The sequence below is a fragment of the Heteronotia binoei genome, chromosome 2 (genome assembly GCF_032191835.1).
Source record: "Heteronotia binoei isolate CCM8104 ecotype False Entrance Well chromosome 2, APGP_CSIRO_Hbin_v1, whole genome shotgun sequence".
In the NCBI taxonomy this organism is placed as follows: Eukaryota; Metazoa; Chordata; class Lepidosauria; order Squamata; family Gekkonidae; genus Heteronotia; species Heteronotia binoei.
Window position 1 is genome coordinate 176,455,914 of NC_083224.1, and position 16,561 is coordinate 176,472,474.

General features: G+C 45.2%; 1 protein-coding gene across 1 annotated transcript; it reads right to left on the reverse strand.

Annotated features, from left to right (window-relative positions):
* Positions 1-5,885: 5,885 nt before the first annotated feature.
* On the reverse strand, positions 5,886-16,151 carry LOC132566988 (late histone H1). The gene is made up of 5 exons (XM_060232549.1): positions 16,045-16,151; positions 12,836-13,110; positions 9,422-9,557; positions 8,011-8,069; positions 5,886-6,678 (listed from the first exon to the last, which is right to left on the reverse strand). Exons 1-5 carry the CDS (start codon positions 16,058-16,060, stop codon positions 6,325-6,327), a joined length of 840 nt encoding a protein of 279 aa, XP_060088532.1. The 5' UTR covers positions 16,061-16,151; the 3' UTR covers positions 5,886-6,324.
* Between the last annotated feature and the right edge of the window lie 410 nt (positions 16,152-16,561).

Consider the following 16,561-nt stretch of genomic DNA (forward strand, 5'->3'; position numbering starts at 1 on the left):
ATGTTTGTACAGGAGTGTGGAGAGAGAAGAAACAACTGTAAGCGCCACTAAATCCATGATATGGAGCAGAACAGGGCACCACCAAGTCAATATGCTTCGCCACAGCTAGCAAAATAAAACCTCCATCTACAGACACAGTCTACCCCCTTTTCTTTACCCAAGAGAACATCCACAAAAGTGAGAGAAACCCCACTTGCCATCACCATCCCACACACCTTTCCTTCCAACTCAGGATGTTTCAAATTCAGGCATAAGGCAGTGGGGATAGAAAGGAGGAGGAAGGTTCAGCGGGGACCAAGAAATCCATCATAAACAGCACTCCAAAGTGAGAGCTGCAGCCTTCCTGGATCTGATGTGTCAGCTCAACCCCTTTTGTGAAAGTTTTATCGAGGCGTGAGATGGACAAATTAACAAGAACTTTAAGAGACTATGATGTGGATGTGTTTAAAAAGGAGTGGAAGAAATTTAGAGGATATATAGAGAAAGAGTGGAATGTAAAAAGACATTGGACAATTTTTTAATATGAATATGAGAAAAGAAAGATATTGAACTTTGATTGGTTAAGGGCACCTTTATAACTGAATTTAAATATATAACCTCGGCGGGAGTCTAGTAACAGAGGGAGGGGGGATTGGAAAATATCATATGGGTTAGAGATAGTAATGATATAATTAGATATTGTTACCATATGTTATCAATAAAATTGTTTAAAACAAAAAAGCCTTCCTGGATCTGATGTGTCAGCTCAACCCCTTACAATTTCAAAAACAGGAAACTGGGGAAGTTCACTACAGCAGAAGTGTGTAGCAGACATCCACAACCCATTCACCAGCCTCTCCTCAGCATTCTAGTAGTGCAGACAGATGTAGGATTACCAATTCCAGGTTGGAAAAGGGGGGGGGACCTGGGGAGGGGAGGGGTTGTGAGAAGACATTCCTTGGCATAGTATAACGCCCGAGGGGCCAACCTCCAAAGCAATCATTTTATTTAGGAGAACTGATCCGTTGTCTGGAGAGCAGTTATAATTCCAGAATCTCTCCAGGCCCCACCTTGAATTTGGCAACTCTATGGCATGCCTATTCCACAAAAATTTGAGGACCGTCCAAGCTCAGTGTGGCCCACACCTTAATACTGCACATTTAGTTGCTGAATTTTGCTATTTACCAGAAGTGGCTGATAAGTCTAGAGAAGGGGTGTCACACATGTGGCCCAAGGGACAGATCAGGCGCTCTCATCTGCTTCCTTCTCTCTCCCTTGCTTCCTTCTGCATCACAGCTTGCTTTGCCAGGCTTGCTTGATTGCACAGGAACTACAGAGCAAAGCCTCTATGTTCTTCACTGGCTGACCACCACATAAAGCAACTTATGTACAAAAGCTCATAACCCTCAGCCATTTCATGTTTTCCCCTGGGTCTTAGGCTCAAAGCATTGACCATGAAATTTCTGTAACAAATGTCGATAAACCAACAATAGTTTTGCAACTTACACACACACCTGAACAGCATACTCAAGATTACTACAGCACAGACATTGTCTCCAGATTCTGATGCAATAATTCAGAGCAAGTGGTGTCAGTTATCAGGAACTGTTAAATAAAATATTGCAAGGTGCTTGTATTTTAAGCATGTTTTAAATTTTTTAAAAAATCTTTGTAGTTGTGTGCTTTATAAAGTTTATATCTCCACTACCTGGCATTACATTTTATGGCACACATGGCTTGGCCCAACAAGGTCTCAGTTATGTCAGATCCAGCCGACATAACAAATGAGTTTGACACCCCTGGTCTAGAGTGGTCAGCTCCTGGTTGAGAAATTCCTGGAGTTTGTGTGTGGGGGGGGGAAGGGTTTGGAGAAAGAAGGGACCTCAACGGTATAATTCCATAAAGTCCACCCTCCAAAGCAGCCATTTTTTCTCCCGGGGAAGTGATCTCTGTTGTCAGTTCCAGGAACTTACCAGGGCCCACCTTGAATTTGGCAACCTTGCATGCAGCTGGCAGGCTGTAGTAGGTGGCTGGTAGGTCAGCAGTTGTGCAAGAGGGTCATAAAAGCTACAGCTCAGCTTATGGTTAGAAAGACAATTGTGCCAATTTCGTATTCATAAGTCCAACTAGGTCAGGAAAGAACAAAGTATGTTTTTGGGAGTTGCTTAGTTTTGTTGTTCTAGTTTTAGTTTTATTTATTTTTCGTATTTGTATCCCACCCTCCCTGCCAAAGCAGGCTCAGGGCGGCTAACAGTTGATTCAGACCAACACGGCTGCCCACTTAGTTTTGTTGTGTGTGTTTTTAAAGAACATCAGACAGTGTAAATCATAAAAGGTCAGCTTGTACAACAACAGCAGCCTTTCTAAGCAGTTTTGCCGTACTTTTACAGGGAACTCTTCTGTTTTCCCAAAAACAAGCCAACACCATCCCAAGTTGTAGCCTTCCCTGCTGGAGAAGACACTGTTTTCCCTGAAAGAGGCCAAATAGCTTGGATGCAGGGGGAACAGTCAACAGCACTCACTCCTTGCCCATCCACAAGCAAGGATGCACCGGCTAAAGGGAAAGGGTCATGGTTAGGTCACTCTCCCCACCAGAGCCAAAGTACAGGATCATGCCTCTTCATGTATGTGAAAGGCCGAAAGAAGCAGTTGCGGACAAGAATCAGAAAGCAATCCACACAGCAACACTGCAGAAGGGGTGGAGAGCTGCTTTTAATTGCTTGGTGAGTCTCTGGTCACTCCCAATTGGCCTTCTGCCCATCCCTGTCCTAGGTGATAAAGTAAGGCAGAAATTCACACATAGAGAAGACATTGCTTTTGTTTTTTGAGAAAGCTGTTCATCAACATGAACTGAACTAATACAACAGTAAGCACAATTTCCAGGTCTGCAAAAGTCTTCATCATGGTGGACGTAGGGGCAAAAAAGATGTTTTACTACCTAGAGGGCTGGTTTAGTGTAGTGGTTAAGTGTGCAACTCTTATCTGGGAGAACCGGGTTTGATTCCCCACTCCTCCACTTACAGCTGCTGGAATGGCCTTGGGTTCGCCATAGCTATCGCAGGAGTTGTCCTTGAAATGGCAGCTGCTGTGAGAGCCCTCTCAGCCCCACCCACCTCACAGGGTGTCTGTTGTGGGGGGAGAAGATAAAGTAGATTGTAAGCCGCTCTGAGTCTCTGATTCAGAGAGAAGGGCCAGGGTATAAATCTGCAGTCTTCTACTACTACTCTTCCCCTAAAGATTTCAGGTAAGGAAGAGGAATAACCTCTGAAGAACCAGAAATCTGGGAAATGTGTTTCCTAACTCTTGGGTGACATAAATCCACCCTAGACAAAAGTTGTTTGCAGCAGTAACGGTCCAATACCAGACTAAAAAACCCACAATTCCTGCAATGCCTTTTAATGACTCAGAACAAGTCTCAACCTGAAGGGTGGGTGACTAAAGCCTAATAAGCCCCTTTCCTCTGGTTGTAAATGGAGGCTGTGTGCCAACAGACACATAACAGCGAGCAACCTTTCAAGCACTCCGGGACCCCACCAAGTCTCAGCTCCTACCCCACAGCTCTGGAGCCTCACATTTTGCTGCATGCTTTCTGCTTCTATAGCCCTGTCTGGACTGCACCATCAGCTCTGCTCCCTTGATGACTAATGGGAAGGGGCTGTGCCTCAGTGGTAGAGCATCTGCTTGGCATGGAGAAGGTCTCAGTTCCTGGAATCTCCTATTAAAAAAGGATCAGGTGATGTGAAAGACCACAGAAATCTTGGAGAGTAGCTCTCAATCTGAATAGGGTCTGACACAGCACAGAGGAGCTTCCCACTCTATTCAGTCACTCAGCTGCTCCAGGCCTTTTAAAACCCAGGTTGAAGAGTAAGGACTGAGGCAATATGTCTTCTGTGGAAAATACCAAAGGAGCCATTGGGCCATTGATTTTGATTTTGCATGCACCTTATTGAGTACCACCTGCCAGATATGGGAGGGACGGTGGCTCAGTGGTAGAGCATCTGCTTGGGAAGCAGAAGGTCCCAGGTTCAATCCCCGGAATCTCCAAAAAAGGGTCCAGGCAAATAGGTGTGAAAAACCTCAGCTTGAGACCCTGGAGAGCCGCTGCCAGTCTGAGAAGACAATACTGACTTTGATGGACCAAGGGTCTGATTCAGTATAAGGCAGCTTCATATGTTCATGTGGTGTTTGTGAAGTTCTGCAATCTGAAGGTGAATCCTCAAACTGTGAGGGAATCCCAAAGGAACTGACTGTAAAGTTCCACTCTCAGAACCCTACTGAGTATAGCAGCATTGAAAGAGATGCATGTTCAGCACCTTGAGACTGGGAAAGCAAACCTCAAGGAGAATTTACATGAGAAAGAGCTGAAATCATTGAATGAAAGGCTAATGGCGGAAATGAGTGGTGCTTGCACAGGGGACTACCTTTGCCTTTTTAATTGGCCATTGGGCCATTTGATTTTGCATGCTTTCCAAAAAGCAGGGTGTCTAAGCGCCGGTTCAAAACCTTACCCTCACCCCCACAAATGTTAACTCTGAGTACTGAACAAGCCATATAGGTAGGACTGCCAACTCCAGAATGAAAAATTGTGGAGATTTAGGGGTAGAGCCCAGAGAAAGAATGCCACCCCCTCCAAACCAGCCACTTCCTCCAGGGGAATTACATCTCTATTCTGGAAACCAGTTATAATCCCAAGAGATCTCCAAGCACTACCAGGAAGTTGGCAACTCTACCTGCAATACCTTTCACCGTTCCTTCCAAGTCCTTTTATTTGCTAAATGTGGTCACCTCTATGACCTATTGGAGTCCCAGGCTGCATAATTGCTTGGGAGAAAGCCCCATTGTACAATACGAGGCTTGCCCTCTCAGGAGGTGGTTTGACTTCTGTTTAGTGGCACTGACAGGAAGGATATAGCCTCCTTAACACAGATCTGCCCACTCCCAGTTTAGGGTTGCCAACTCTGGGCTGGGAAATTCCTGAAGAGGGGCAGTGTCTGGGAAAGGGAGGAAGCTCAGAAAGGACGTGATGCCATGCTGGCCACTCTCCTAAATTGCCATGTTCTCCAGGTGAACTGATCTCTAACCCAGAGATCATAAGACCCAGGGGTTTATTTTTTTTAAAGCAGGAACGCATAGGAACAGTTCTGACTGGCTTGGCATCAGGGAGTGTGGCCCAGGGCTTTTTTTTCTTTTAGCAGGAATGCACAAGAACACAGTTCCAACTGGCTTTGTGCCAGGGGGTGTGGCCTAATATGCAGATGAGTTCCTGCTGGGCTTTTTCTATTTAAAAACCCTGTGTGAAGCAATGGTGATGTCAGTGGGTGTGGCTTAATATGCAAATGAGTTCCTGCTGGGCCTTTTCTGCAAAAAAAGCCCTGTGTGGCCTAATATGCAAATGAGTTCCTGCTGGGCTATTTCTATTTTTAAAAGACCTGATAAGACCAGTGGTCCATCTAGTCCAGAGATCATAAGACCAGTGGTCCATCTAGTCCAGCATCCTGTCACTCAGTGGCCAACCAGTTTCGCTGGAGGTCCAACAACAGGGCAGAGAGACAGAGGCCTTCCCCTCATTTTGCCTCCTGGCCCTAGTATTCAGAGATCTTCTAAGAACATAAGAGAAGCCATGTTGGATCAGGCCAATGGCCCATCCAGTCCAACACTCTGTGTCACACAGTGGCCAAAAAACCCAGGCACCAAATGAAGGTCCATCAGTGGGGCCAGGACACTAGAAGCCCTCTGTGCCTCCCACTGTGCCCCCCCCAAGCACCAAGAATACAGAGCATCACTGCCTCTGAACATGAAGGTTCCCTTGAGTCACTACAATCACTTGTAATTCTGGGGGATCTCCAGGCCCCAAATGTAGTTTGGCAACCCTAACAGTGACTTCAGGGTGAGAATGCCATCAGGGATAATTTGCTGAACATGAACCTTTATTGAACAATGCAAAAGTTTAAAACCAGAGCTAAAACAGCAATTGAGGATCTGACCACTGATCCTGACCAAACATGGTTTCCCCCCTGCAAAAAAAAAAAATGAAGTCCAGGCTGATAAGGTCAAGGGCTGAGAAAGCCTCACACCAGGACTACATATGTAATGGGAGTTCCCAAGCCCAGTTCTGAAGGTGACCATGGAGTTGGGAAAACTGCAAATGCGGGGGGGCAAGGCTGAAGTTACTTCTACTCACGATCAACTGGTACAATCAACTGGGCCTACAGACCTCCCATCATCTTGAAAAGTCCCTCTAGCTGCTCAGGGACTTTGTTTGAAGTCAACTTAGGCAATACTGTCTAGAGCTGACACTGGGGGAAGTTTGGAGTGCTTGCTACTGGCCATCAAACTGCCCACATATCAGACCTCAGACTCAGCCGTTGACTCTTCTTTCTCCTGCCCTTTGGCAGCTTCCTTCTTGGCTTTCGGCTTCCCCTTGGCACGGGTTGCTTTGGTCTCCATGGCAGCTCTACTCTTGGCAATGGCCCCCTTGGGCACAGCACTCCCTTTGGCTTTTTCATCCCGTGGCAGCTTGGATTTGGCCTTGGCCTCTGGAACACTTTTCAGCTCAGCCTTGGTCTTGGTACCTTTCTTTGGACCGCTGGCTGATTTTGCCTGGGAGGCCTTTGGCACACTTTGCTCCTTGGTAGCTTTTGCAGCTTTCTTACCAGAGACTTTTGCCTTTGGCTCCGCCCCAGAAACCGTGGCTCCACCCTATGAGAAGAATCCAACTGTCACCAACACTTGCAAGCTCTCAAGACGACAACATCCAGTATTATCTGCAGCATGTATCTGCAGCTCAACAACACAGCAATCAAAATATAATCAAGAATAAGCTCCTAGCCCTCATGGTTGTGAAGGAAAAATGTGTGTGTAAAAGTGCCATTGAGTCTCAGACAACTTATGGCAGAGAAGTTCAGAGGTAGTTTGCCATTGCCAACCTCTGTAACAGCTAGGGTTCCCATCCTCCCACAGGGAGCAGGGGTTCCCTCAATTTCAGATCCTGCAACCTGCCAGAACAGTGGGGGAGCCCTGCTCCCAAGAGCTCCATTGGCACGTGACATACCCGGCACAATTACATCACCCAGAAGTGATGTAATCATGCCAGGCACATCACATGGGGATGCTAGAGCACCCCTGCATGACATGCCCATGGCAACTGCATCAATTCCAGATGATGTAATCGCACTGTCCCCCTGCCAGCAACCAGGTACAGCCTGGCAGCCCTAGTAACAACCCTGGAATTTTTTGGTGGTCTCCCATTCAAGTAATAAACCAGGGTTGATCCTGCTTAGCTTCCAAGATGTAATGAGACTGGGCTACCCTGGCCATATAGGGCAGGGTAAAATAGAACTCTCTAAACATGGAAGCCTTGTCTGTTCAAGACAGCTCAGGTTGGTGCTTGTCCTCCAGGCAGAATTTCATAGCACTCTTTCTTCTTTCTGTGTCATTTGGATTAGGAGGCTAACTGCATCCGTAATATGGAGGTTCCCTTTAGTCACTATGGCTAGCAGTCACTGATAGACCACGAATCTACGAAATCTACGAAATCCCCCTTTGAAGCTGTCTATGCCTGCGTCCATCACTACATCTTCTGGCAGCAAATTCCACATTTTAATCACATTTACTATGCAAAACTGGGGGGGGGGGTGTTTTTACTTTTTGCATGCATGCTGCTTGCAACTTTCACACTGATAGGTGTGCATTCAAGACGAGTCCCAGCATCATTGAGGCAACCCAAGTTCAGTTCTTCTACTCATTCAATGTTCTTTGGAGAAAGCAGTTTCAGAGGGTAACTGTGTCATTCTGCAATAGAACAGCTAGATTCAAGTCCAGTAGCACCTTACAGACCAACAAGATTTTTTGGAGGGGAGGGGGTGGAATAAGTTTTTGAGTCAAATCTGACTCGGGGAGCTTCAACTCTTGAAAGCTGATACCTGCCAAAATCATGTTGGTTGGTCTCTAAAGCGCTACAAGCTTTTCTGGAAGAGGTGAATCCTATACATAAAGACTGCAGAGCTAAGCATGGGACAGAGATACACTTACATCACCAAGAGCTGCCTCGGGCTTTCTGCTTGACACCTTCTTTTTCGCCTGCTCAGCACCTGCAGGAAAATTTTAGCTGGGGATCATCAGATGAAAAGAAGCCAAAGCCATTTCCTACCCAAGTCAGAGCATTGACCCATTTCAGTCAGGACAGATGGGCAGCCAGTCTTTCCTTTGCCAAGAATCCCGGCACTTGCTAGCTTCCGTTTGTTCCTAAGACAGGAAAAGATTGACTTTTCATGTGTTAAACTCTACCAGGGGTCCCCAACATCGTGCCTGTGGGCACCATGATGCCTGCCAACACCTTTTCTGGCACCCACCAAATGTTTTTAACAAGTGGGCAGGGCCCAGTAGGGCTTTTGCTCATTAAGGCTTCTGATTGGCTGTGCAGATTTTTTTTTTTTTAACATTACTGTGACAACGCAAGGACCTGTACTGAATGGCAATCGTTTTGCATCTGGCTCCATCTCCTGTGGCAGCCATTTTGTGGCAACCATTCTGTTGCTGCACCCACCATACTGTTACTGTGTCAGAACTCCAAATGTGTCTGCAAGCTCAAAAAGGTTGGGAATCTCTGCATTCCATCAATAAGCACCCCAAACATTAATTCCCATTTTTGGAAGCCCATTGCCAACATTCATTTTTTATTTATTTTTGCTTAGAGAACTAGGTAAGCACCATGTACGTTGATAATCAATAATGATCATAAAACAATAGGGAGAGAGGCAGAACTCTGGCACCCAGGGCTGCTTCTTGGCTCAAGTCTGATACCCTCCCGACATCTGCCCTCTCACGCATAAGCTTTGAAAAGCTTACTCTATGCTCCAAGGACCTCTGGCAAACTAGGGTCACCAACCCCCAATTGGTGGCTGGAGAGCTCCCAGAATTACAGCTGGTATCCGGATTACATTTTCCGAATTTTTAAATATTGTGTTTTTATGGTTTTGTTTTCTACTATATTGAGCCAAAGTGTTGTAAACCTCCCTGAGCAAGCGGGGAAGGATGGTTTAAAAAAATCAAATTAAATACATAAAATAATACAAAGATCAGTTCCTCTAGGGAAAATGGCTGCTTTGGATAGAGGACTCTACGGCAGGGGTGGCCAAGGGTAGCTCGCCAGATGTTTTTTTTGCCTACAGCTCCCATCAGCCCCAGCCATTGGCCATGCTGGCTGGGGCTGATGGGAGTTGTAGGCAAAAAAAAAAAAAAATCTGGAGAGCTACCGTTGGCCACCCCTGCTCTACGGCATTACGCCCCACAGAAGTCCCTCCTGCCCCTAATCCCTGCCCTCCCCATGCTCTACCTCCCAAATCTACAGGTATTTCCCAATCCACAGCTAGCAACATTAGAGGAGATCCCTGGTGCTCCAGCCACAACAGCTCTCTCACCTGCCACAGAAGTAGTGTCTTACCTTTGCCTTTCAATTTCTGCTTGGGAGCCTTGGTTTTGGGCTGTTTCACCACCTCCCCCTCCGGCTTGGCTGCGGTTTTGTCACTAGAAGATTTCTTCTTGTGGCTTTTCTCCTGGTGGACTTTCTCATTCCCTAGCTGCAAGTGTATAAAGCAGGGGTGTCAAATATGTAGCCCAGGTGCCAGTTTGGTGTAGTAGTTAAGTGTGTGGATTCTTATCTGGGAGAACTGGGTTTGATTCCCCACTCCTCCACTTGTACCTGCTGGAATGGCCTTGGATTAGCCATAGCTATTGCAGCAGTTATCCTTGAAAGGGCAGCTGCTGTGAGAGCCCTCTCAGCCCCACCCACCTCACAGGGTGTCTGTTGTGGGGGGGGGGGGAGAAGATATAGGAGATTGTAAGCCACTCTGAATCTCTGATTCAGAGAGAAGGGTGGGGTATAAATCTGCAATTCTTCTTCTTCCTATCAGGCCCCCAAGCAACTGACTCCTGTCTGCTTCCTTCTTCCTCTCAGCTTGCTTTGCAAGGCTTGCTCAATCACACAGGAGCTACAGAGCAAAACCTTGATTTTCTCCATTGGTTGAGGCTCCTCCCCCTCCTGGTCCCCTAGGGAAGAAGGAAAAGAGCCAGAGCTTCTTTTGCCCAGTTCCCTGGATCCCATGGGAGAAATACAAAGAAAACACCTTTAAGACCAACAAGTGCTAATGTTTTAAGCATGTTTTATTTCAATTTTTTTTAAAAAAAAAATCTTTAGTCGTGTTTGTGTCCTTTTAAAAGTTTATATATCTGCTACCTAATCTTACATAGGTATACACATGGCCCTGCCCGACAAGATCTGATTTATGTCAGATCCACCCCACAAACAAATGAGTTTGACATCCCTGGTATTTTTCCAGGGTGAGCACTCTGAAGTATAGAGTGGAGTTCACTTAATGCATCAGGCCGCCTTGGAGGAAGAAGTCCAGAATCCAACTCTGTTCTATATTTTGCAACATCTCCAGCTCCGACCCCCGCCACCCCCTTTAAGCCACTGAGCCAGCCCTGCTGAGAATCTCCACCTGGAAGAATCAGGATATTGAGTTTTCATTTGTATGTCCAATTACTGGGATCCAGTGCTAGCAGACTAGCCAGAGAAAACTACCTTTGATGAATTGAATACTCCCCTCCCTCTGGCTATCATCGTGCAGAATTATCATTTGCTATGAAGACCTGCTGGATTGCCCTGCCAGATCAACGCCTTAAAGAGGAACCTGCTAGTTTCTTCCATGGCTTAGATAGGGTTGCCAACTCCCACTCAGAAAATACCGGGAGATCTGGAAGCGGAGCCTGGGAGGGACCTGTGCTATAGAGTCCTCCTCCAAAGTAGCTATTTTCTCCAGGGCAACAGATCTCTGAAGTCTGTAAATCAGTTAATTCGGGGAGACCTCCAGCCCCGAAATTGGCAACTCTAGGCCTAGATGATACTTTTCAGATCAGAACCACAATGTTGTTCTGCACTGTGCAGCTCCTATTGCATTGCTAGTCACTTCTACATGAGACACTGGTACAGCTTGGGCGCTAATGGCACATCGTACCACAGTACTCCTGTGCACCACTTGGTTTTTCCTCAGCTTTGCTGTGATGCAAAACCATTACTACATCCTTCTTCAAACAATTTCAGCATGCCTGGGGGAGCTACTGTATGGATTGGGAAGTCCAGATGTTTCCTGGCCCTGCATATATCAGCACTAATTTCCCTGCCCCAGACACCCCTCAGTTACACTCTTAACTTCCCACAACTAGGAAGTGTACATTTATATCCTATTTTAAGATATTGATTACTTCACTTATTCCCCCCCCCCTTATTTAAATCCAAGCAAAAGTTGACCATATAAACTTAGCTTGTTATTCTTATTTTGTCTTCATATATCTCAAAACATCTTCATAATGTTGCATGCTAATTTGCCGGTCAGCCTCTGCTTATATGTTTGAACTGTTACCTTCCATTTCAAAGTATCTGAGGAAGTATGCATGTGCACAATAGCTCATATCTTGAAATAAATCTTTGTTGGTCTTAAAGGTGCCATTGGACTCAAACTTGGTCCTTGAATCTGTTAAACATCTTTGTTATGCTGTATGCTGATTTACTGCTCACCTATATGTATACCTGCTCACCTATATGCTATACCTTTATGTATAGACTGGTAATTTCAATTTTGCTGTATCTGAAGAAGTGTGCATGTGCACAAAAGCTTATGCCCTGAATAAAACTTCGTTGGTCTTAAAGGTGCCACTTAAAAAAAATTGTTTAAAAAAACAGTAAGAACCCTTCAGTATGGTGGAAGATACGGTGGGGGGAAAGGAACAGCTGCTGCACGAGGGTGGGGGAAATGTGGGGGAAATTTGGCATGTGGATGCTCCGTTAAAGATGTCTCAGTGTTTGTTTGGACACTGTTGGACAGCCAGCATGGTGTAAGGGTTAAAATGCTGGACTAGCATGGGGGCGACTCATGTATGCATATCCAGGGCTTTTTTTTGCATATTAGGCCACGCCCCCTGCTGCCAAGCCAGCCGGAACAATGTTCCTGGGCGCTCCTGCTCAAAAATAGCACTGTTATCCAATCTGCCACAGTAGCTTGCTGAAAGGGCTTTGGGCCAGTCACACACAGGCAGTCTAACCTACCTCACAAGATAGATCCAAGTGGGCAGCCGCGTTGGTCTGAAGCAGTAGAACAAAGTAGGAGTCAAGTTTCACCTTTAAGACCAACAAAGTTTTATTCAGAATGTAAGCTTTCATGTGCATGCACACTTCTTCAAATGATGAATCAGGTACAGTGAGTAGAGCCACAGATATGCACTGCCTATCAGTTATATGTAGCTCTGCTCACTGTACCTGATTCCTCATCCAAAGAAGTGTGCATGCACACAAAAACTTACATTCTGAATAAAACTTTGTTGGTCTTAAAGGTGACACTTGACTCCTACTTTGTTCTCCCTCACAAGAGTTGCTGTGAGGATACAATGGAAGAAGTGAGACTGTTATAAGCCACTGTGGGTCACTACTGGAGAGAGGCAGAGTACAAGTGAAGTAAATAAATACATTATTTATTGGTTGTCTTGCTGTCCATGTACCCTGGGATTATTTTGGGCTCATTCTCCTGTAACCTACCTTGAGTTGCAGTGAGAAAGGCAGACTATAAACAAAGTAAATAAATAAGCAATGAGAGACCTGTCACTTTGCAGAAGCAACCCAAATGTCACCAGCTGCATTTAATTGAATGTCTAAAGCACACTAGATAGTACTCAGAGTGCTGGGTTCAGCACAAGACAACAGCCCCACACCCAGCCAGTTCAGGGCAGCAGAATCCAGAATTCAGCCCGGCAAGCATAAACACGCCATGCTGACCATTGCAGGACAGTGTTGGCACCCTCTTACCTTGAAACTTCCAGAGGCCCCCTGTGCGGAAGATTTGGGAGGCCTGACCAGGTACCCATGGTTTACTCCTTTCACCAAGGCCTGCTTCAGGTAGTACTTCAGCCTAATAGGATCGACTCCTGGGTATTGGTGGAGGATGTAACGCTTTATAGCAAAGGCCGAAACACCTTTTGGCTTATTGAGGGTCTGCATAGCTTCTAGCACCATGGTCAGAGTGGGCGGATGGTGAGGCCGGGAGCTGTCATAAGAAGCACCAATGCTGAGACGCCTGGGAACTAAAACACCATCTTATTGAGAAGAGTCAGACACGGCGGTTTATCAGGAGAAAGCCCCTTTCCCTGAACTAATCCCATCTCCCCTAAACAGCAAATTCCTATGTCATTTAAATTCAGCAAATAAGTATCTTCCCCTCCTGAAAGGAGTCCTCAGTTCTTAGTGACCTCTCCTCCTCCTCCCCAGCAAAAAATGGCTCCCATTTCCTTCTTCTCCAAAGCAGATAACCAGCCATGGCTTCGCTCAACCTCACTGAAGGCAGGAGGTACTTCAGAAGAGCCCAGGGGGCACCATTTCTTTGTGTTCAGAGAGAGAACCCATTCAGATATAGCTGCCTCTATCATAAGAAAACGCTTGGCCTATAGTCCCCCAACATTTTGTGATTGTGGCAGCCATTTTGTGGTAGAAGCCACAGCATTCTCAGCATTCCAAGAGTGCCCACACATGTTCAACAAGACTGAAGACTGCATGCCTGTGTAGTGTGTGGTTACAGGAGTGTAAGCATTGTTGAATTCAGTAGAGCTGACTTCACTTATCCCACCAGTGATGACATTCCAGATTAAATGCTGACACTTAAGAGTCCCATGTAGTCCTGCAGAGAACCTCAGAGTGATTTTCCTACCCCAGTTGAATACTGGGGGCAGAAAACACAAAGAAGTGGTTCTATGACTTTCTCCCTGTTCTCATTTCACAATAAATGCATGTACATTCTCCCAGGTATTGCATGCATCTGTTTGTAAGGAAGATGCAACATGTGTTTACTTTAAAGGCCCAGCGACCAGAACCTAGATAGATGTGCTGCTAATCGCACTTTCAGCTTTACATGCATCAAATGTAACATAAGAAGTACCAGGGGTCATTTTGTAGAAAAATAGGTGGTGGGGCTCATCCAAGGATCGTTATGCAGCTGCACCTACTATTCAAGTTGGGAAGGAGGAAGTGGAACTGTCAGAAAGGTTCAGGAGCTGTGTTCCTGTGAGCTCCCGCTGAATCCGAGGCCTGAGAAGTACTCAACACATGGATAAAGAAAAAATCACATGTATGCTAGATGCAAATTGTCTCTGTGTTCAGTGTAACTTTTTAACTATTGTCAGATGCACAGCCAAGTGATATCTCCCAAACACAGCAACTTACTTTAAAAAAGGAAAAAATAGTTAACAAGAAGTTCCTTGGGTACAAAATCCCAGAAATATAATTTTGGTATTTAACTTCAATCTGTGTTCCTGTACAATTGTATTCCTGTACAAAAATACCCTTTTTTTCAGAAAACACTGTTTCCTGGGAAGTATTTTTATGTGCATTAGAGAGAGACAGCCCATCCTAGCCCTTCCTGATAACCTAAAGCAAGGCCCTGTAGTGCGGTGCTCATACGGAGGGACCGTGGCACCAGCTGATCCTTCCCTTGGCACTTGCCAAGCTTTCCAGAAAGCAGCCATGGTCTTTGCAAAGCAGGGTTTGTTACTGGCTGTCATTGAAATGAAAGATTTTTACAGATGTACTAGCAACAGTTGTGTTATGTATGTGTACTCAAGAGAAGACTTCAGATACTCCCACCGAGCCCATTGGAGCCATACGGACTGAGCTTGGGGATTTGGGAACAAAGGGCTGCCGGATCCAAATCCCTGTGGCCCTAGACCAATCACAAGCCTCCACCAGTTTGAATGACCCAATGATGTGCTAGAGCGGGAATCCAGAGATGTATATAAATTGGGCCGGTAGGCCCCATTTTCAGTCTTGTATTGTAAACTTTTACTATGTGATTCCTATTAAAGAGCTTGTTATCACTCACTCCAAGACTCTGCAATGCATAGAACCCACTATATTATAAGTTGCCTCTGGAGGATCAGGAGAACTAGTAAGCATCCATGCTTGTGGTTCAATTCTCCCCTTCAGAATTTTATTTCTTTTTATTCTTCTTCTGCAGCTCTTTGTAAAGTAAGGAGAAAGACAATATATTTGGTTCCAGTTCCTGTGGCAGCCATTTTGAGGTAGAATTCATCACTTCCTCCTCAAAGTTTCTCAAGCTATAGACATGTCCAATATATTACATTTCCTTTTAAAGCTTTGTGAAAGCTTGCTAGTTTTCTAGTAGCCTAGGCTCAAGATATTATTTTTTTCCAGTTTGTACCAGAAAAAGCTGTCGCTTTATAAAGGAAGAATACAGCTACGATTAATTCATTTGCAAAGAAAAGGCAAATCAACTAAAAAAGACATTTCCACCTCATGCAAAAATGTGTTGCATCCAAATGTTTTGCTACCATTACACAAAAATGTCGAGGGAAATTTTTTTGCCTCAAAATTACATTAGGAATTTGGCTACTAATATACCCCAGAAAACAAAAGTGTATAAGTTCTTTCAAAGGTTTCTTCAGCCACCTCAACAATACTTTTGAAACTTTGAATGCCCAATCAGTAATTTGATAGTATAGATTTCAAATATACATTTTACTCCCCCCCCCCTTGATAAGATTTCCTCTTGTTTGGTTGCTTTTGCTTTCACAGCCACTCAGTCATTAGGAAATAGCAAATAAATAATATTCATAATAAAACATAACTAGCTTTAGACAAAGTCAAAGCCTTCTTTCAAGGGTGGGAATCAGTATGGTTAATAGCTATCAGATTATGTACAGGAAATCCCATGTCCAAATCCCTACTCTACCATGAAACTCATTTAATAACCTTGAACGAATAATTTCCTCAACCTAACCTGTTTGAGAAGGTTGCAATAAAAATAGAACAAAACAAAAAAAGGAGAGGCATATTTCAATCACTTTAGGCCTCTTAAAAAGAAGAGCAAAGATAAAAACATATCAAAGAGCTAATAAGTGCAGTTTTGTACACAATTTAAGCCATCCAAAACCAGTCTTCCAAACTGTGGAGACTGCCACATAAACCTCTACAGCTACTTCTTAAGAGCCAATTCTAACAATAATTACCTGTTACTGAAGCCATGGGAGAGACCCACTTCCTTTGATTAAACTCTCCTTCTAATCTCAGAAGACCTAAAGAAGATCCAACATGGGCTCCTTTTTATTTGCCAGCCTTCCTCCTCAAGGCCTCCCGCAACTCCAAAGGCCTGCAAGTGCCAGCAACCAATTGTGACTCTCCCGCAACTCCTGTGGCCACAATCCTGTATCACTCTGAACTTCTTTATGGATAGAAATGTGCTGCTGAAGCTTTTCATGGGGGGGGGGGGGGGTAAATAATATCACCTGATAAATAACAGGTCATTAAGCCTCTGTTAAAGGGATAGCAAAGGTGGCATGGTACAGCCTAGGGTTGCCAATCCCCAGGTGGGGGCAGGGGATCCCCCAGTTTGGAGGCTCTCCCCCCAATTCAGGGTCATCAGAAAGTGGGGGGGATGTCTGCTGGGCACTCCATTATTCCCTATGGAGACCGATTCCCCATAGGGTATCATGGAGAATTGATCTGTGGGTATCTGGGACACTGGGG